Here is a 21,241-nt window from a genome sequence, read left to right as displayed (position 1 = left end):
CACTTGACCTGTCTGAGCCCGATTCAGCCTTTGTCCAAAGGGGGCGGGGTACAGTGAGGATTACCTGAAGTAACACAGACTTTAGGGGTTACTACTTTTCGTGGTAAGATCAGTAGCTGTGACTGACTCTGCAGGGAAGCTGACGGCCACTCTGTGAGCTCCTAACAAACAATACAACCGGGACCTGCTTCTTTTGTTTGTCTAAATGAATGACTTTTCTGGGAGGGAACATCAACCCTTATGCTGATCCCTCGGCCCCATAGAGCCAGCTCTCAGGACACGGAAGGGTTATTTATGCGCAGCGGGCACTGCGATTTCAGATCAGCAATGGAAGAGATGAAATTAAATATGTACTGTAATCCGAAAAGAAGCTCTCCCAACTTAGTCCTTCCAACTCTTTTGCCCAAACATTAACAGCATGCAAATATTTATGATTCATACATGCCCCTTTAATTCCCAGTCGTATTTTTACAATAAACACTGCATTTTCACAATGAAGCAGAATAATCCCTTTGTCCTGTTGCCGGGCTCCGCAGGCTGGCACCCAGCGGCATCACATTCTTCCTGCACCATAGTTGCTGACTCCACCCAGGTTGAGGGGAGTTTCGTAGTGGTGCCACGGCAGCTCGCCTTGGACCACACTTCAGGACATCCTGGCTGTTCCCCTGGAAGCCTTTGAAGGTTGTATCTCAGCATTTTCAGAAACCGCAAGCCAACATCCACACGTGGTTTTCTTTTTTGGTCACATGTCAACAGAGAATCGATCAATCTGGCTGTTGCCTGGAGAGGTATCTTGCATTCTGCCCAAATCCATGGGCTCTGGAGTCCACTAAGGCCATTGTGTCCCATTTAATAGTCCTCTGATTCATGATAACAACATAGAAACACACGCATCTATTTGTGACGATTCTGCGGGTCTTTGGAAGGTAGTGTGACAAAGTATGAGAAGGTGGTGTGCTTGCCGGACTCACTTAGATGTGCCGGCCTCAGTCTCCGCATCTGTACAATAGGTATGACGGTGCTTTTCATATGTACCTCGAAAGGCTATTAGGGTGATTAAAATGAGATGGTGTGTGTAACAAAACTTAGGGAGAAAGAGCTATGACTCACCGCCGCATCGTTCCTCCTTCTGTGGGAGAGTCACCGAGGGAGGAGGGAAGAGAGTGGGCGGGAGGTAGCCCGTGTCTCCCTGAGTCAGAAAGTCAGGAACAACGCTATTTCCATTGTCCACTCCTCGTTGGCAAGGAATTTATACTCCTTTATCCTCCGAGGAACTTTGTAAAATTAGAGTGCCTGAGACACAGCAGGAATTTCATAAATATTCATAAATAAATGAAGGAATAATAATAATGTAATCATCCCAGGCATTTGCCGGGCAGCAGCCTGGTGATGGACCTTGTGTTCTCTGTTTTCATTAGTGAGTTGCTCACAGGCTTTGGACCCTGTTCGATCAGGGAAGTATAGTGCCCATGGCTACTTTATTAGAACTGTCCCCCACCCACAGAGGTCATTTCATGGGGGTCTTTCTTTCATTCATTCATTCATCAGATGTGCATTGTATACCTGCTGCTTGCAAGGCACTGCGCTAGCACTGGAGATACAAAGGCCAGCTAAAGAGAAGCCACGGCATGCCGGGGCCGGTGAGGGGCCCGCAGTTAAGCAGATGTCACTGTTCTGAGTGGCCAGCACCATAGTGAAAGGAGTGACGGAAGCAAAATGCACAGCTGGGTGCATAACCCACTACAAGCTTAGGGGTCTCTCTGGACAGCTTGTCATCTCAGTGGAGATGTTTCAGGGTGACGAGGGGGCTACCAGCTGAAGGCCTCAGGAAGAGTGTCCAAGCACAGAAAACAGGGTTGGGGAGGAACACCGAGCTGGCCAAGAGAGCTGGTAAGGGCCTTGACATCCACATTGGGAATTGGGTCTGGTCCCCCAGCAGGTTTTAAGCAGGGAATTGACATCACCAGATACAAATGGTACGGAGATGCTGGGATTGCAGACTGAAGAGCAGACAGGGCTTTTTGGAGGGTGCTTGGGACCTTAGAGACGGGATCCAAGGTTAGTTGAATTCATGGATGCCAAACCCGTGGATACGGAGGGGTCACTGTATATCCAGTGTGCAAACCCACCATCGGTAAATGTCACCATGTCTAGAAATCAGCTCCCTCCAGGCCCCACCTACCACACCCTACAGCCTTGCCTAGCCCTTCCTTCTTCTTCCTACTTGGCCTCCATCCCCACCTGCCCTCCCAGCTTCCTGCAGTAGAGCTATGGATGCGAACAGCCTGGCGAGCAGGCACTGAGGACCCTGACGCTACCTTCCCTCCAAAATGCCCCCCCCACACACACACACACCGGACCTCTCTGCCGTGGTGGCATGTGGCCTTGGGCTGTGTGTTTGAGGCACTGGGCTATGGGCACCAGCAGGTCAGGGCTAGGACTAGGCCAGCCCCAGGAGGTCACTTTGGTCACCTGTCCTGTGTGGCATTTGGCCCGTTGTATGGAAACTGTGGAATTGGGGTGTGCCAAGCAAAGGGTTCTCCAGGATGGAAGTACAGGGCAGCAGGCATGGCCTTGACCTAAAGAGGCTGTGAATTCAGGGTCTTGGAGGTGTTTGGGCTAAAAGGATTAAAACTTGGTTCCTCATCCGAGACGCTCAGGCACTGGGACACCGAAAGAAAAAAGGAAGATCGGAAAGGGGCCATGACATCTGGGGAAGGGAAGTGCAAAAATAGCGTGAGAGCATCGTGCAACTTTGGGGTTCGGTAGTGCACCTCATGAAGAGAAAGCCTTGCCCATCCAACCCTTTAGTAAAGCTGGGCTCACGCCCATGCCACCAAAAGGGAGAACTGAGCCTTCCAAGTGAAGTCAGACCTCATAAAGAACCAGCTGTCAAACAAGGTTTACAGAATAATCCACTGATCCATTTATCAAACATTTTGTTCTTACTGCCTCAGAACAGAAAATGCAAAGATTAATAAAACACCATTGCTGTCCTCACACAACTCATTTTTGTAGACCAGCTCCAGAGAAAACACTTGGCATGTTTTGGGTTTTCTCTAAGTAAAACTGCTATGTTCCAAGTGTTGCGTCACACTCAACGCATGCTGTTTTTTATGGAAAGCTTAGTTCTGTATTTTCAGCACCTGACTCTCAGGCAACTTTGCGGGGTTATCCTTGTACCAATAGCTGGGGCCTCCCCCGGACATTTCACCTGCGTGGCTGCAGGTGCCATCGGTGAGGACACTGTAAACACCGGCGCTTTGCACCCGAGTGGACACCCACCGACATCGTCGCCTCAATTCAATGCAGAGAAACAGGGAGATTCTGTACAACTTAAAGAATCCGTCCTCTATTCAGAAATCCCCAAATAAATAATTATACAGCCCCACTGTCAAAAATAGCGGGAAGTGTTTGGGTAAGGAAATGGATGAGCAGGAAAACGTGCACTTTGGCCGTTAGGCTGTTCCAGCGGAAAAGCGAGAAACATAAATTAAAGGTACTTTGTGAAAAATACCCCTGATTCAGGTTTCTCCTGGAATCTGAGGGTTTGTTCATTATAATACTTAGTTATCTGTGATTAAAATTAGACCTGGCACAAACTACATGGTAAGAGGAGAAATCTTCCTGCAACATCGCAGAATCTTTTGGGATTTCCAGAATTTGCAAAGAGCAAAACTTGAGCCTTCCCTGGCTTCCTTGGTTTTCAAAAGCTGCATTTTTATTTTTTTTTCTCTGACTTTCCCTTTCTCCCTCTCTTGGGTGTTTAAAGTGTGTGAGCATGACCGGTTTCCCCGCAGAGATGCACAAATGAGTGGAAACTGTCGTGATTTCGTTTCCTAAGCTCTGCGACCCCCTCAGCACGTGGTCCTGCGTGTGTACAGCCTGCCCTTGTGTGACAAAGGGCAAGTTTCACACCCCGTCGAAACTGGCCCAAAAAGGAGAAGATGACTCATGGGTCCAAACCTTCACCAAGGAGAGTGACTGAAACAGAACCCAATGGCTGAGGAGCCACTGCAAGTGGTCACCCTAAGTGAACCAAACTTAGGGAGGGGCGATCACAAGGGGACGGAGGGAGACACCCATCGCCATAGGAAGACGTGGCCGCGACGTGACGGGGCACGAGCTTCTAAGGGCGTGAGATGATCTTGAATCGCCTTTTCACCTTCTGCTCCTCTCCCCACCCTCGCCCTTGGGGAACAGGTGCCCATTTGCAGCAATCCTGAGGTTTCGCCACTTCCCAGATGTGGTGAGGAAGTGGTGTGGTGCGCTGGGCCCTTGCGGAACTGCAGCATCCAGCCGTGGCTTTATGAGACCACAGCCGGCTGCCAGAGTCCAGCAGCCCCGGGGCCTGTAAATGTGGGACCTAAGAAAGCACAGACCTGGGGCTTTGTCACTGCCTCACCCCGGAGAGTCTGCTATGGCAGCAAATACCCAGGAAGACTCGCCCCGTGACCTTCCTCCCAACTAAATAAAGCACTTAGGATTTTGCACTGGCATTTGGATGAACACGCTGGCATCGAGGGGGACCACACGTGCTCTGAGGGGGGCATTTGACCCGGCTTGTTTATAAAGTGGACCAGCCAGTTGCAATTGTGCCTTACAAAGGTCACCAGCTTGTGGGAGCAGGACTGACGTTGAAGTGGAAGTTCCAGTGGAACGTGCAGTTTTCCCCGATGGGTCTTTAGGCCCCATTCTGCTGCCTGCGTTTGCTGAAATTCCTAAAGAGGAGAGGATGGGCCTGGAGGGGCTCAATCGGCGCCACCTGCTGCGCGCTGAGGCTCACCTCACCTCCCACCATCAGACCTCAACGTCGATTCGCCACCAGCTGCACCTCACAGGATTGCCCGCAGCTCTGGTCTTTGTGGAATCGTGTTTGTCACATCTTCAGTGATAATTAAACTGATATTTGCTGATGCATTATTTCATTTAATTTGCATAACAGCAGTATGAGATGGAAGGACTGTTATCACCCCTATTTTACAGATGATGAGGCCCCCAGAGAGGTTAAGTAACTTGCCCAAGGTCACACAGCTAGCAAGGTGCAGAGCTGAGGTTTGAGCCCAGGCGGTCCTCACTGTTAACTAGCACCCCATGCCTTGGCACTTCCACAGGGTTGTATAATCAAGTTCTTGTCTTTTGCTGCTTCCAGGCTTAAGTCAAGACAGCCCTTCTCTCCTTCACTGTTTCTTCCCGCCTTCTTATTCAGTCCCGCTGTTTGTGCTTCTAAACAGCATTCCTCCTGGACACCACCCGCCAGAACTCATGGTGCTGTTTGGGTGAGGTTTCCGCGAGCAGGAGAAGGAAGGTCTCAGGGACCCCCTTTCCTTAGCTCCCTCCGCTGTGAATCCCCACGCAGGGCACCTGTGACCCTGCAGCTTGCCCCCTGGGGAGCCCAGGGCTGCAGTCTTTCAGCAGCACAGCCAGGGGCACCTCTGCTCACCCGATGGGCCAAATCCAGGGCGGCAAGGAGCCTTCCGGCCTCTCCAGGCAAGGACCCGCTCAGGCTACCAATGGGAACATCAGCTCTCTCTACGGCAGCCCCATCTCCCAACCCTGCAGTTAGTCCCAAAAAGCCGATTTCCCTGGTTATTCAGACGATCCGTCCTCCTTTGCTCTCCCCTACCTTCTTACTAGCCTGGCCACAGCTTGCTGAGAAAAACACTTGAGAGGCTTTTGCTCTCCACACCCGCACACTTAAAATACCAGGCCCATAGGTCATTTTGATGACGGAATCTGGTTAATAGCACGCATGCTCTAGGTGCAGCTACCACTGCTGCAGGTGCTGGCTAAGAAGGGCTGCATCTCGGCAGGGACAAGCCGGGGCGTGGTGGGGGCGTGGTGGGGGCGTGGTGGGGCGTGGCCAGGGCGGAGGGAAGAGGACAGAGGGCATCGTTCCTAGGGTTCAGTGTGCCCACTGGGTGGCTGTCCCCAGGTGTCAAGTCTGGTGCCAGGTCTGCTCAGAAGAATACGAGGAAGCAGATGGCAGAGTTCTCCTGAAGTGGAAAAATGTCACACACACCTATGAGCAAAATGACATCTCTTATTGCCTCTGTCTATGAGGTCATAAGCAGATGTCCTGGTGCTCAAGGCTGTAAACAATAGTCCGTTGTGCAGGACGCGAACCGGAATACCCCACCTTCGTGAGCCACAGTTACTGTGGCCAAAATGCCCCACCTAGTAGCTTTTACTGGACAGACACTTCTTGACTGCACGTAAAATGATGGGCATAAAATAGTAGAATTATAATTACTAGCAACGATTTCACAAATATTCACTTTGGTTGAATTTCCTTCCCGATTCAGTAGGCCAGTCTGTGGTTAACCAGGGTAAGCGCCAAGAGCCCAAATTCAGCTCAGTTAGAAACTGCTTTTAAACTATAACCTGGGCTTTCAATTAGCTGTTGAGTACAGTTTGGGTACATTAGTGTCACCAGGACTGTTTTCACTTTTGGGGGCAGGGGCAGAGCATGGAAAAGGTGCCACGAGTCTGGATTACTGGTGCTGGTACCACTGAGTTTGAAGGTAGAGATTTAGGACCTCATGACAATAATGTGAAGCACAAAGCTGGAAATCTGGGTTTTCCATGTATCCAAGCTGTGTGACTTTGGACAAACCACTCACCCTTTCTGAGCCTTAGCTTTGCTACCTATTAACCAAGGACAAGAAAATCTGTCTTGTTTATTTCATGAGAGTGTTGTGAGAACCAAATAAAATAGTGTATGGGAAAGTGCTTGAAAACTTGTAAGTTTTACACAGACCTGAAAAGGCCAACATTAGGAAGACAGTGATTCTTTGCTGTCATTTAGGAAATCAAGAGTAGGGTGGTTGTAAACTTATGGTTACCAAAGGGGAAAGGGACAGGGAGGGACAAATTAAGAGTTTGGGATTCACAGATACATACTACTATACATAAAATAGATAAACAACAAGGACCTACTGTATAGCACAGGGAACTATATTCAATATCCTGTAATAACCTATCATGGATAAGAATCTGAAAAAGAATATATATGAAAAAGTATATATATATATGTAACTGATCACTTTTCTGTACACCTGAAACTAACGCAACATTGTAAATCAACTATACTCTAATAAAAAGTTTTTAAAAATTAAGGAAACAAGAATAGGATGGTTGTAGGAGGGCCGCCACAGGAGTGGGACTGTTCTGGGGGTAAAACCCACAGGTACATAGAGAGCAGTTGTCACTTGTAGTGCCAAGACTGGAACTCTATGACATTTGGTGTCTGGACTGAGTTGAATAGCATTCCCTAAAAGTCATGTCCGTGGGTGTGACCTTATTTAGAAATAGGGGCTTTGCAGATGTAATCAACTTAAGATAAAGTCATACTAGAGTAGGGTAAGCCCTAAATCCAATGACTGGTGTCCTTGTAAGGAGAGGGAGATTTGGAGACAGGGGACAGAGAGGGAGGGAGGCCACGTGAGGAAGGAGGCTGAGAGTGAAGTGATGCTGCCACAAGCCAAAGAATGCCAGGGATTGCTGGGAACCACCAGAAGCCAGAAAAGGCCAGGACGGATTCTTCCCCAGAGGGAGTACGGCCCTGTCGACACCGCAATTGCGTCAACACCTCAGCTTATTGTCTCCTAGCGCTGGACACCGGAACTGGGAGACAGTAAATTTCAGTTGTTTTAAGCCACCCAGTTTGTGGTAATTTGTTACAGCAGCCCTAGGAAGGCAATATAGTGTTTTCATGGAATCTCTGAAATGCTGAAGTTGCAGGCAGCCGGGGAAACACCCCTGGCACAGGCACACGCCTACACGTGGAGATGGGCACTGGGATTTCATCTCGAAGATAAAACCAGGGACTTCCCTGGTGGTCCCGTGGTTAAGACTTCGCCTTCCAATGCAGGGGGTGCGGGTTCCATCCCTGGTCAGGGAGCTAAGATCCCACGTGCCTTGGGGCCAAAAAACCAAAACATAAAACAGAAGCAATATTGTAACAAATTCAGTAAAGACTTTAAAAATGGTCCACATCAGAAAAAAAATCTTAAAAAGATAAAGGAAGATAAAATCAGAGTTAAAGGTGACATTGTATGTATCCCATGAACGCCTTCATTTTGCAAACCAGGAAACTGAGATCTGGAGAGGTCAAATATTTGTACAGGAAGCTAAATCTTCTAACTCTCTTGCAGAAAGAGCTGTGCCTCTCTCTCTCTCTCTCTCTCTCTCTCTCTCTCCTCCCCCATACACACACACACACACACACACACACACACACACACACACACCTTTGAATACCATGTGCCAGATGCTATTTTAATGATTTTACTCATATTAATTCATTTAACCTCTCCCCAAATTCGATAAGGTAGGAGAAGTTATATGTGCCCATCTTCCATGTAAGGACACTGAGGCACAGGGAGGGCTAGTGACTTGTCAAAGGTCAGCTAGCCAGAATTCAAAACCAGAGGGCATTCTCTGAACTGCTTAGCAAAGAAGAAATGCTTTTAAGTAACTAATGTATTTATATATTAATACTTTTATTATGAATTATATATTTCAAAACAATTTTAAAAATTATTAAAAGCATTGCTTTCGACCTATGCTATGAAGACATGCTTGCGTTTCTTAAGTATGTATAAAATGCTTAGATGGAAATCCATCTGCGTATTTACGCTAACAGTTGTCATTGAATCTCAATCTGTCAGCTACATATCCTTAAATCCATTTATTGAATATAAATTTTGTCTGGCCAACCCCATGAGTGCCTATAATAACATCTGGCCTTTCAAAACAATATTTAGAATCAACCAGCAAATAGTGTTTTTAACATAGAGAGAATCGTTCCAATTTAGCCTAGCCTCAAACTTAGGAATTCTATCTTTCCTGATCCTTGGAGGTACAAACAAGTGTAGAGGGCAAAGACAGAAATGGTTTCTTTTCCTCCTTTTGCTCTGAGCTTATTAAAAGGGAGGACCTGGGGGCAAGGAGTAGACAGCTGCCAATCTGCTCCTATGTCCCTGGGGTCCCGACCTGAAAGAAAACACATCTGAATCTCTCTTGATCCTGTGTTATTCATGACTAAACAAAAGCCACGTGACTAAGGGAAGTGTCACATCTAGACAACGTAGGTGTACATTCCAAAATTTAAGCAAAGCCAAACTCAAAGGAGTATTGGAAAAAACAGTAATGTGTGCTGAAGTCCTGCCACCTTTCCAGCGTGAGGGCTGGAAATCATAAATTAATTTTGAATTACCCAGCAGATATATTCAGGCCATTGCCTCATTCTTCGTTGCCCTCTTTTGTGTTCCAACAGGAAAGAGCTTCACTCTGACCATCACCGTCTTCACAAACCCACCACAAGTCGCCACCTACCACAGAGCCATCAAAATCACGGTGGATGGACCCCGAGAACCTCGAAGTAAGTGGGCCGCCCCTCGGGGCTGGCACCTCCCCTCCCAGCTGGTACACTCAGGCACCAGAACCCTTGTGTTCCATCAGCATCACTCAGATGTGGCTAAAACTTCTGCCACAGGGAAATGTCAGACCCCTGCAGGGCGGGAGAATTTTCCTTTTTGACACTCTCACTCCTCAAAGTTGTCTCTGAGCGCTGGGCTCTTTTTTTGGAGCATCTTCTTGGAGGGCAAAAGGAAATCAGGCTGACTCAGGTGCATGTCAGAATCATTTCAGGACTGCACGGGCCTAAGGACTGAATACGTGGTAAAGTTCAAGGAAGATTGGCCAGGGGCAGAGGTGGTCAAAAGAGGCCAGAGGGTCAGAGTGGACCACAAGGGGCTGATCACCATCCATGCTGGCCTTTTATTCACTTGGAGGCTGGAGATGAAATCTATGAAAATGACCCTTTCCTTTCTGTGCCACAGATCAAAATCTTATTACAGGATTGTTTAAAATAGAGAATGGGAGGGGAGAAGAGTGTCTGAGAGAAAACCAGTAAATATAGAAAGAGGGTACAAAAAAAATAGTTCCTGTGAGGAAAGCTTTTTTATAAAAGGAGTGGGGTTGTTTAGTCTGCAGAAAAATGTCTTCACGGTGACTTAATGACTATCTTTGAGTAAACACACAGTAACACTTTTCCAGAACCACACCCTTCCCTGGGATGGAGGCTGGGTTCCAGTTCCAGATCTGTGGAGCTGACTGGAGCCCCCACCCAGCATCTGCATGCCTCCTAACCATGTCATGCCCCCGGTGGAAAATTAATATTCTCTATTAATTTTTATAAAAGGTGGGGTTGAGGGTGTCAGAAACAGGGCTTCCTACCGTGCCAGCAAGTTGAGATGCAGGGATGACAGGTCGTAAAATGAAGTGGTTAAGAATTTGGGTTCTGGGCAAACAAGTGGAGTTCCGGTTGAGGCTCTTAAGCCTTCAGGAAGTTATGGAGCCTTTCTGAACCTCAGTTTCCTCATCTGTAAAATGGGGATAATAATGGGAGCTTCTCTATCGGCTTGAATGAGACAATGCTGTATGTGCCCGGCACAGAGAATGAACTCAGGAAATGCCAGCAGAGCCTCCCTGCCTGCATCTCTGGCTGCTGCTCTGCACCCCCTACCCCAGGACCATTCCTCCAGAGGCCCTGCCTGGTGCCTCTGGGGGCTCTAAGGTCGCCCCTGGGGCGTGGCTCTCTGCAGGTCATCCTGTGAGCACCGCAGCTCATGGCAGTCTTTCCTACAGTGCTGGCCACAGTCTCATGGCATCTTGATCACCCACTAGAACCATCCTGGGTGCTGCCTCAACCTTCCCCATACCCCAGAATGGGCAGAACCCAGCAGAGAGCCACCACATCCACCAGGGACACCCCCCTGCCCCCCAGGACATGGTGTCCGTTCACCATCTCCTTGGTGCCATTTGCCTGCTCCGTGACTCTCGTTATTTCTGACCTCATTTCCCCCTGGCAGATTTTTCTCTTTAAGCGCCTGGAGATGTTCTGGCCATATCCGGACTCAGGAAACTCTGGGACTTGGTAGCATCCCCTGATTCCAATTTCTGTGTGAAAAGCAAACCACAGGCTCAGAAACACACAGTTCCAACCAAACCCAACTTGGGAGGTTTCCAAAGTAGGAATGGCAAACTGAAGACTCCTAGTGACCCTGCATTAAACATAACAGACACACCACACAGGTACCTTGGTGCTTGCAGAGGACCAAAGAGGAAGCGGGCTCAGATTACAGCAGGCATGGGGTTGGGGAGCCAGCGGTTGTGAGGTGTAAGGCAATTGACCTTGAGGGTAATTAAACTTCCAGAAAGGCTCACTCAGGAGGCTGTAGGTTCCCTATCTTTAAAAACAGAAGCAGGGAAGTGGGGAGGGGCAAGATAGAGGTAGGAGATTAAGAGGTACAAACTACTATGTATAAAATAAATAAGATACAAAGATATATGGTACCATAGGGATATAACCAATATTTTGTAGTAACTGTAAGTGGAATCTAACCTTTAGAAGTTGTGAATCACTGTGTTACACCCCTGAAACTTATATAATATTGTACATCAACCACACCTCAATAAAAACATTAAAAAAAAATAAAAATAGAAACAATAGCCATCTCTGGGACAGTTCAAAGGTAGACCTGCCTGGAGGAGGAAGCTTAAACCAGGAGACCCCTCCATATACCTTCCGCTGCCCCTCTTCTCTCAGGCATAATGAAGGGCAGTTTCTGCCCCACAGGCAGTATTTCCTGTAACATTCAAAGAACTAATGGTGGTTGAGCTTTGGAAAACAAATGATGGCCGCTTGGATTTTTAAGAACTGGCAGTCAGAAGGGAAAAACATGTGATTGTAATGGCCCGCCTGTATATACAGTTGACTCTGCTTCCTGCTGTTTTATGACTTAAGAAAACAGTCATTATTGGGAAGGGCTCTTTGAGCAGGCAGAAGGGATTTGCTCCAAGAAGGCACCCATTTTTACAGAGTCTTTCCTGCCAGATGGAATTTGGGGTCTAGGGAAAAATTAACTTAAAAACCAAATTAAGTTAAATGAATGCATATACATATGATATAAAGAGGTGTTAGAGGCCTAGGTGGATAGTCTCCAGCTCACAAGGGACTTCTACACAAACGTCAGAGGCACACGGTCTCCCAGGGTGACTTAGGTAATGCTGACTTTTCTATTCACTGTCTGAAGCCAGGCAGGCCTAAAGGCATGCTGTTTTCTTACGATTACTTGAATGTCTTGATTCAAGGTGGGAACTACTTCTTTTGATGAAACTCTGCTCACAGCCAGTTTTGTTTTGTGTCTTTAAGAGAAAGTTAACAGAATTTTCCCCTGGCTTTACTGAGATATCATTGACTTATAACACTGTATAAGTTTAAGGTTTACAACACGATTATTTGATATATGCATATATTGCGAAATGATTACCTCAGTAAGATTAGTTAACACATCCGTCACATCGTATGGTGACAGTTGGTTTGTGTGTGTTGGGAGCTTTTAAGATCTACCCTCTTGGCAGTTTTGTTGTTAACACATTATTGACCGGGGGATTTTTGCAGAAACTAACTCCTGTGGCCATAACACACGTCTCTGGTCAAAAATGTGTTGACTAGAGTCCGTGCTGAACATTAGGTCCCCAGAACTTTTTCATCTTATAACTGGAAGTTTGTACCCTTTGACCCATTTCCCCACCCCCAACCCCTGGCAACCAGCAATCTACTCTCTGTTTCTGTGAGTTTGTTTTGTTTTAGATTCCACATATAAGTGAGATCATACGGTATTTGTCTTTCTCTGCTTGGCTTATTTCACTTAACATAATGCCCTCAAGGGCCATCCATGTTGTTGCAAATGGTAAATGGTAGGATTTCTTTTTTATGCCTGAATGATATTCCTGTGTGTGTGTGTGTGTGTGTGTGCGTGCGCGCGCGTGTGTGTCACGTTTTCTTTATTCGTTGTCTGTTGATAGATACTTTGGTTGTTACTATGTCTTTACTAGTGTGACTTATTCTTTCTAATGCAATTTTAAGAGAGGTCATTGCACAGAAATTAGTATGCCCAGGCAGTGTCAAATCTATGGATTAATAACACCTCCCAAGTCCCTTCTATCATTATTACGGTGCTATGAATTCTGGGTGATTCTGGCAAAATGGTCCCAGCATCACCAAGTTGAATAGTTTTGAAAAGTTCTTTTGTTTCATGAAATCAATGACTTTGAGAGCTAAAAGGGACCTGAAAGAGGCTTCAGGGCTAATTGCCTCGTCGATAAGGGAAAGCAGGCCCAGAGAAATGACATGATCTGCTTAGGTTGGGAGAAATAGTTGGTGATGAAGCCAGGATTAGAAATGAGGAGCTCCTGATGCCTCATCCTGTGCTCGTATCCATCCGTCTGTCTGTCCGTTCATGCATTCACCTCCCCGTCCATACCACACCGTCTACACCTCATCTATTCTAGGCTCTCTGACCCAACGTCGGTATCCTCATTTTCTAAATGAGGTGTCGGCTTATAGGACTTCTCACATTTGTCCCGGCTCTAAGATTGTCTAGAAAGGGCAATTGTTGGCACTCGATTGCAGGCATGGAGGCTTCAACGTAAACCATTTGTGCAAAACCAGAAGGAAAGCTTATCTCATTCAACCTGCCAGTCAGGTCAATAAGAATAGGACGAAGAATTAAGAAACATGCCACAGCTAGTCTGCTGGCTGGGCCGATGGGATAACTTGATGTTTCCCAGCCATCTTCCTGGTTTTCAGTGGTGACGTTGTAGCAAAAAGTGTCTTCCAAAGAGAACTGAAACTATTTTTCATTTCAGATGGTTACTTGCCCTTTGACAGTAGCTGACCTGCCTCTTAGTGAGTCAAGACTTGTTTTTCCCACATTCCACAGGATTATTTTTACATCTCAGATTAATAAAGTATTAATTGTTGAAAAATTAAATTTATTACGGAGAAAGAACACCATCAGAAGCTATCTCCTGCTGGGAGACTTCTTGCAAGCAGCAATGTGGGGTCTGTTTTCAGTCTGTAGGTATAACATTTAGAAGCTTGTCAACATATTACAAGATAGTCTTCTCTTTAAGCATGAAAGATAGAGTGAAAGGAGTTTTCAAGAAAAGGATATTTGAGATTGGTTTTTTTTTGTTTTTTTTACTATTTCAGGGGATCTAATGGAAAACTCTAGCTCTCCACCCATGTGCCTGTAATTTAGCCCATGTGTCTGTAATATGACAATATTGAGATACCGAAGCATATTCTCTGTAGATATTTCACTAAATAATTTGAATGCGTGAATTAAATCAGTGCTATAGAGGAAGATATTTGGCTGATGAGGGGTTGAAGAGTAGTTGGGACCCCAATGACTGACCCAGTGATGGGGGGGCCGGGGAGTGGGGGAGATGTCCCAGTAGTGTGGATCGTGGATTGGATATTCTGATGGCACAAGCCATCATCTGGCTGGCCAGGTATCCGTTACATCTGGAGCACTGAGTAACCAATTAAAAACTGAAAAGGTTCTTAAAACAAATACTGGCCATTTCTGGGACAACTTCTGCCCTCAGGTCAAGGGAGCCCTTCACAGTAACTGTTGTGTCTGAGCTCTTGAGATTCAGAATAACGGATAGCCAGGTGGAGCCGTTACTTAAAAACTTCGGAATATGCTACTTTCTGGGACATTAGCCTTTTTGCCAACTAACTCTAACACTATTTTATGGGGGGTTACAGTTAAAATAGGTCGATTTAAAATACGCTTAATTCCCCATCACTCAATTGCTTTGTTAAGGACTTTGTTGAGACTCCATCACACGACTCTAACTTTCTTCTATGATATTGAATGTAAATTGCAAACCTATAATATATATAGAGAGAGAAGAAACGGGATCTTTGTTTATGACAGTCATGTTTCAAGTGAAAAAGAGGAATGCATGACAGCCACCCATAAACTTACGGTGCTATAAAAATGTTTGGAATCAAATTTGTCCAGAAAAGTGTGGGATGAGCAGAAATGTTTATGGATTTGCTCTGGTGATTGACTGCCATACAGTTCTCTTTTAAAATGCTATCTTCTCTTAATAATAAAAATACCTAAAAATAATAATAACACTCAGACAGCGCTAATCGTTTGCCCGACACTGTTCAAAGTGCCGCGCATACCTTCATTGACATAATTTTTGCAAGATCAGGTAAGGAAATTGACACAAAGAAAAATCCATTCCCTTGCCCAGGGTCACACAGTCAGCCAGAACTGAAACGAAGCAGTCCAGACACTGCAGGCCACAGACGCCAAAGTCTGTTTTAAGAACTACACCAACTGCTACTTGAGCTTTATTGTGTTGAAATTTCTGTGCAGAAATTGTTTTATTAGGAGAGTTTATCAATAAAATTCTGGTTCAAATACAGTTTTCTTGGAGAAAGCAGAGCCTCATAGCCTTGGCAGTCGTCATTTTTGTACCGATGGGATGGAATCAGTGTTTTCCCTGGGGCGGTGCTGCAGTGAAATGTACCGGCCATGCTGTCACATGTGCCAACTTTTGGTTCCACGTCTTTCACCAGGGTCTGCTTGGGGACCTGGCATCAGTGGGGGCCTGAAGCAGGGATGCTGCCCAACATAAACCTCTCCCTCCAGTGCGGGCAGGCAGGAAAGATGAGTCATGTGACAAAAATGACCCCCAGGTGAACCATCCGAGTCCCTTTCCCCCTTCGGCAAAGAGCTTCCTAGAGGGCCCACGTACACAGTGTGGAGCCCGTTAGGAGGATGCAAGTTTGTGTCATTCTTTGCTCCTGACTTGTTAGCGGAATGCCAGGCGGTTTTCTGGATCTGTAACCTCAGAATTGTAATTATCAATTACTTGGTTCGCTGGGAATTGCTTCAAGCATGTCCTCTAAGTAATGAACGGTGATCTACGTAATCCCCCTTTCCTTGGATCCTTCAAATGTCGGATTTGGATTTTCATTCTTTCTAGATGAAATTGCGATTCCCGAAAGAAAAGGAAATAATTCCTTCTTCCCTCTCACCCAAATATAAAGTAGGAGACAGAGGGTCAAAGAGGTAGAATGTTCTACTTATATTCCTCCTCCCACTGTGAAAGGCAATTCATTGCTAAGATAGACATTCTGGGGTGACTTCCACTGGTGCTATAATCCCTACTGTGCTAAACTCCCCAGCTATCTGATGACTTGGCAAAAGCCGTTTTTAAAGCACTGATTATCCTGCCTAAATATTTCCAAGGAATTTTAGAATGTCTTTCTGGTTTTTATGCTTAGTAACATCAAACTAGAATTTTATATCAAAGAAGAATTTTATATACATAAAGACTTCCATGACCCTTGAGCTTTTAGTGGACTTCATAGAGCTTTTAGTGGACTTATCCAGGCTGAGGTCTGAAAGGGTCCCTTGGATGAGGGGTGTGTAAAAGGACCCTGGAGGGAGTAGGGTTCTGCCTCTGGAAGCGGTGATAATACCCCTCAGTAGCTCGCCCGAGACCTGGGCAGACCTGTGACCTCTTGGTAACTAGCCCTGTCTTATACAGAAGTCACCAAGATGTTTATTTAGGTGGCATTTGTATTGCTACAGAAAGGAAGGAAATAGTTCCTTCCAGGTACCAATGAGAACCCAATGAAATGATCTAGGTACCTTCTCAGTCTAACGTAGCGGGCATGGGGGAGAGAAGAAACATGGACTGAATCTTAAACCATGACGTTGAATACCTCCTTCCATCCAGACCATTGCAAACCCATATCAATATTTTAAATGCCACACCAGTGAAGTCAAGATCTAAGCTAACATATCACAGTCCTTGTTAGAATTTAGTATACGAAGTGGTAAAAGAAAAAAAAATCTTGTCTGCATTTAGGCTTCCATCTCTTAATCTTAAAACATGTATAAGGCTTCCCTGGTGACGCAGTGGTTAAGAATCTGCCTGCCAATGCAGGGGACATGGGTTTGAGCCCTGGTCCAGGAAGATCCCACGTGCTGCGGAGCAAGTAAGCCCATGGCGCCACAACTACTGAGCTGGCACTCTAGAGCCCACGAGCCACAATTACTGAGCCCGCGTGCCACAACTACTGAAGCCCGCGGGCCTAGAGCCCATTCTCCGCAACAAGAGAAGCCACCGCAATGAGAAGCCCGCGCAACGCAACAAAGAGTAGCCCCCACTCACTGCAACTAGAGAAAACCACGCACGGCAACGAAGACCCAACACAGCCAAAGATAAATAAATTTATATTTTTTAAAAATGTATAAAGTTTTCTAGATCCTGAACTAGGGGACCTGGGTTTCAGACTGGTGCCACCAGGCCAGTGGGTGTGAACTCAGGCAGTTATCTTAAGTACTTTGTCCTCACTTCCCTCTTCTGTCCAACCAGGCAATGGGACGAGATAATATCTAAATTAGTCTACACTGAAGGAGTAACAAAATATCATCAGAAAAACAGAAGCCACGGGCTGCCCCACAAACAGTGCCCCTCAGAGGCTGACCCCCGTGGGCCGCCGTCCACAGGGGTGTATCCTTCATACGTCAGACATATCCATATACACTCAGCTCCTACATTAGATATTTTTTTGCCCTACATTTTTGAACAGCTGTTATCATTTGGTGTTGAAATTATCTGGCTATGAGTAACTCATTTAATTCCCTGCAGCCCTGATCTCGCTGCCGTCAACACAGTGATTGCCATCGGGTTGAGATCCCCATTTTGGCACTTGCTTACTATATGGGTGACCATACCTGGGGTGCATGCTAGCCTGGCTGAGCCTCCGTAGAACAAGGACAGGGGCTGTACGCGCCTCCCAGGGCAGGGAGCCTGAACGCGACAGTCTTGGTAGAACATTTTGAACCAATGTTTGGCACACAGTCAGTGTTCAGGAGATGGAACAGTTATTTACCTTGAGTCTTGGAATCCTTTGGAAATGAGAAAACGCTAAACAAAAAAGAGTTGTGGTTCCTAAGTTTAAAAATTCGTGAAGTTGCCACAATGTTTCATTTTTTTAGACACAATTAAACATTTATAAATTTTGATTTTTTTTTTCAGTTTTCCTTTTGTATTTAGACAAGGTAAAATTTCTTTTCTTGCATTTTTATGGACCCTTGAAACACTCCGGGCTCCATTCCTAAGTCCCTCATGGGCAAATGGCTTTGCCCCCAAAGGTTGAACTTTGTTTTCACAAACTCAGGGGGAAAAATCCTGCCTGAGTAACATCGAAAGTATTTGAGGTCTAACATCTGGGTCCTTTCAGATATATATGTATGACACAGCTTGGGAGAGGCTCTTCCACACTGATCTAGAAAACTGACATGAAATGTGCCAGAGTCTCTTGGTGTCTGAATTCTCGCGTCAGATGCATGCAACTCACCTCGGGGGCGGTGGTGCCTGGACCCGTTAGCCGCAGCCCAGCTTTGCGGGCATAGGAAACACTCGGCCACTCCGAGTTTCCTAAACCAATGTGTCTTTCTAGATTCGCCTTGGGATTTTTGGATTTTTCTTTTTTGGTATGTGTTTGCTAGGCCTTTTCTTCTTTTTCCCCAAAGACACTCAGTAGCACATGTCAACGACAGTGCTTCCACCTTTCACCATCGGAAACGCTTCTGGGCATGCGCAGTGCCTCGTTTGTGGCCTGCGCACCTTGTGACCTGACGGAGTGGCCTCTGACCTGGGATGGTTGGGGAACAGCTCCGCTGAGGTCCGTGCTGCCATCTAGTTGCACTTTGGGAAGCACCTAAGCGTGTTGGAACCCTGGGCGCTGCGCAGCCAGATGGGCCCCATCTCTGTGTGCGAAACTCTCCTGGCGCGGGTGGGGGGACCCACAGCTTGCAGATGGATTGCTGTTGGCACAGCACATTATAATGCGTCTGCTTGTCGGCTTTGGGGTGGACTTAGAATATTTTTTATACTCTAACCACGTTCTAGTTTTTATTTTTCAAAAAAAAACTCTACTTGAGTTTTTGCAAAGGCTTGTATTTTTTTCCTGTAAGGCATGTAGCTAAGAAAGGCGTTAGTAAGAATTGGATCCAGTAGGTCTGATAGAACTCCACCACGACCAAAAAGAAAAAAAAAAAAAAACGCAGGTTAAGTTTAAGTAAGTTAAGTAAAACTACCCCCTTGCCCTAGATCTGTGTTTAAGTTCATTTGAGCTAGCTTGCAATTTCTGTGTTCTCCCATTTTTTCCATGTTCTTTTCCTTTATAAACAATTTGTTTTAGAGGTTTGCTTTTTTGCTATGAAAAGCTGACGATAAAGAAGGGGTAAATTAGGTATAATCTATTACTGAACATTACAGCTGTATTATCAGACACATCACAAACACTGACATTGGATGTGAAATGCCTTTTTCATATTCTGAGTTACACGTGGTATATTCACAGTGAGTTCTTTCTGCAAGTAAGTTATGCATCGTCACTCGGAAAATTCCCAATAGCCAAGCCAAATATTCTGGCTATACATTTGTAGATGAAAGCCAAGGTAAAAGACACTTAAGTACCCAAAGCAAAGTTCTTTTCTGTTTGCCTTTTTTTAAGGAACACAGTTGAATTAATCTGCCAACTCCCTAGACCCCTATAAAGTAAGTTAGTGGCAATACATTACTTTGGTACCTCCATGATTTACATATACTCGGGGTTCATTAAAGCAAGTATTGACTAAAACTCAGCCTGTTATTGAATCTTTCAGGGTACTTTCATACACTGAAATGTCGAGCATTTGAGATCCCATTTGTTTGTTTTTGTTTTTGTTCACCATGGCTTAGAAGTCAACCTTCTGGTCATTTGAGATAAAAAGTAAATATTTGAAATAACTAAGCTCTTAAGAACTATACATTTATGGCCCTCTTTGGATTTGTTCCTGGTATCACCTTGTTTTTCCTTACCTCTGAAGTGGATGTATGATATTTCCAGTTCACTCATTTTACAGAGCTAAGGAGAAACATCCACAGTCACATCTTTTTGTTCATTTCTGGCATCGCTAACAGGGCAGAGCCCCAAGTTTCAGAAATGAAGCAGAGGGTTCTGAGCTTGAGGGAGTGAAAGAGGAGTTTGGAGCTGGACCAACCTGGCCTCACGTCTGAGCCCTGCTGCTTACTAACTGTGTAATTTCCCCATCTGTAGAATGGGCTTGTGACACCTGCCTTGCTGGGGGATGTGAGGATTAAATGAGACAGCCTGAGGGGCAGGCTGGAGTGGTGGTTAGAAGCCCAGCTAGAGAGCTGACTGCCTGATTCAAGGTCACATCTCCACTGTGATCAGATTAGCTTCCCCAAGCTCAGTCTCCTCAGGTGTAACACCAGGAAGATGTCCCCATCTTGGGGGATTCTTGTGCTAACTAAATTAAGTAACACATGTGATGATACATAGTGTCTGGCACAGAGGTACCTCCTAAATATTAGCTGTTATCATTAAAGCACATGCCCTGGACACAGGTGGGCCCCCTTCCCACACCCCATAGTCCTCACTGCAGAAGCAATTGGAATGCTGCCCAAGTGGGAGGCCAAATACTTGCCATTGCCAAGTTATTTTTTTCTTAAACTTTTTATTTTATACTGGAGTAGAGCCGATTAACAACGCTGTGATAGTTTCAGGTGTACCGCAAAGCGACTCAGCCATACATATACATGTAGCCATTCTCCCCCAGACTCCCGTCCCATCCAGGCTGCCACATAACATTGAGCAGAGTTCCCTGTGCTGTACACTAGGTCCTTGCTGGTGATCCATTTTAAATACAGCAGTGTGTACATGTTGATCCCGTACTCCCTAATTTTTTTTTTTTTTTTTAATCATTGCAGATGGAACTCTCAGGATACAATACACTGAGGGCTTTTTTCTCTTTTTCCTTCCACCCTACCTATTATTAACCCCAAATACTGAATTCCGGAGCCAACTTCACCAGTATTCTCCTCACTGAAGCAAAACCAACTTCACCATATGGCCCTGCTTCTTTGTCTCTTTTCCCAAGCAAAGATTTTATCAAAAGGTAGTTGTTTCTTAACTGAACACGCTGCTGTGTGATCTGCTAGGATTCTTAGCATCTAGAAGCTTCCACTGAGTCATCTATAAGGTGGGGATAATTATATGAGCTCTAATGCATAGGATTGCTTTGGATGAATTGAGATAATAGATATCAAGGTGCTTTGTAAACAGTCTATCAAATAATAGAAATATAGAGATATGGAATTAGACGAACAGAAAAGCAATCAGGAAATTTTACTGTTGATATGTATATTATATTGTACAAAAATCTCAGGGATCTTAAATAAAATAATTACTGGTTTCTTGAAGGTACATTTCATCTCATACTTTCTTCCAGGATTGATGAGAAGAAAACCATAGAGAAAAATAGAGACATTTTAATCA

General features: G+C 45.6%; 1 protein-coding gene across 4 annotated transcripts in view; it reads left to right on the top strand.

Moving 5' to 3' along the window:
- The window catches only part of RUNX1 (RUNX family transcription factor 1), a 249,573-nt gene that overhangs the window by 173,044 nt on the left and 55,288 nt on the right, over positions 1-21,241 (top strand). For all 4 annotated transcript variants that reach the window (XM_032630113.1, XM_032630115.1, XM_032630114.1 and 1 more), the window contains one exon: positions 9,281-9,385. In XM_032630113.1, coding sequence (XP_032486004.1) covers positions 9,281-9,385 — 105 coding nt within the window. The remainder of the gene's footprint in view (positions 1-9,280; positions 9,386-21,241) is intronic.

The sequence above is a fragment of the Phocoena sinus genome, chromosome 4, assembly GCF_008692025.1.
Source record: "Phocoena sinus isolate mPhoSin1 chromosome 4, mPhoSin1.pri, whole genome shotgun sequence".
NCBI classification, from domain to species: Eukaryota; Metazoa; Chordata; class Mammalia; order Artiodactyla; family Phocoenidae; genus Phocoena; species Phocoena sinus.
The sequence above is the reverse complement of the archived record's forward strand: the minus strand, read 5'-3'. Positions and strand labels throughout refer to the sequence as shown.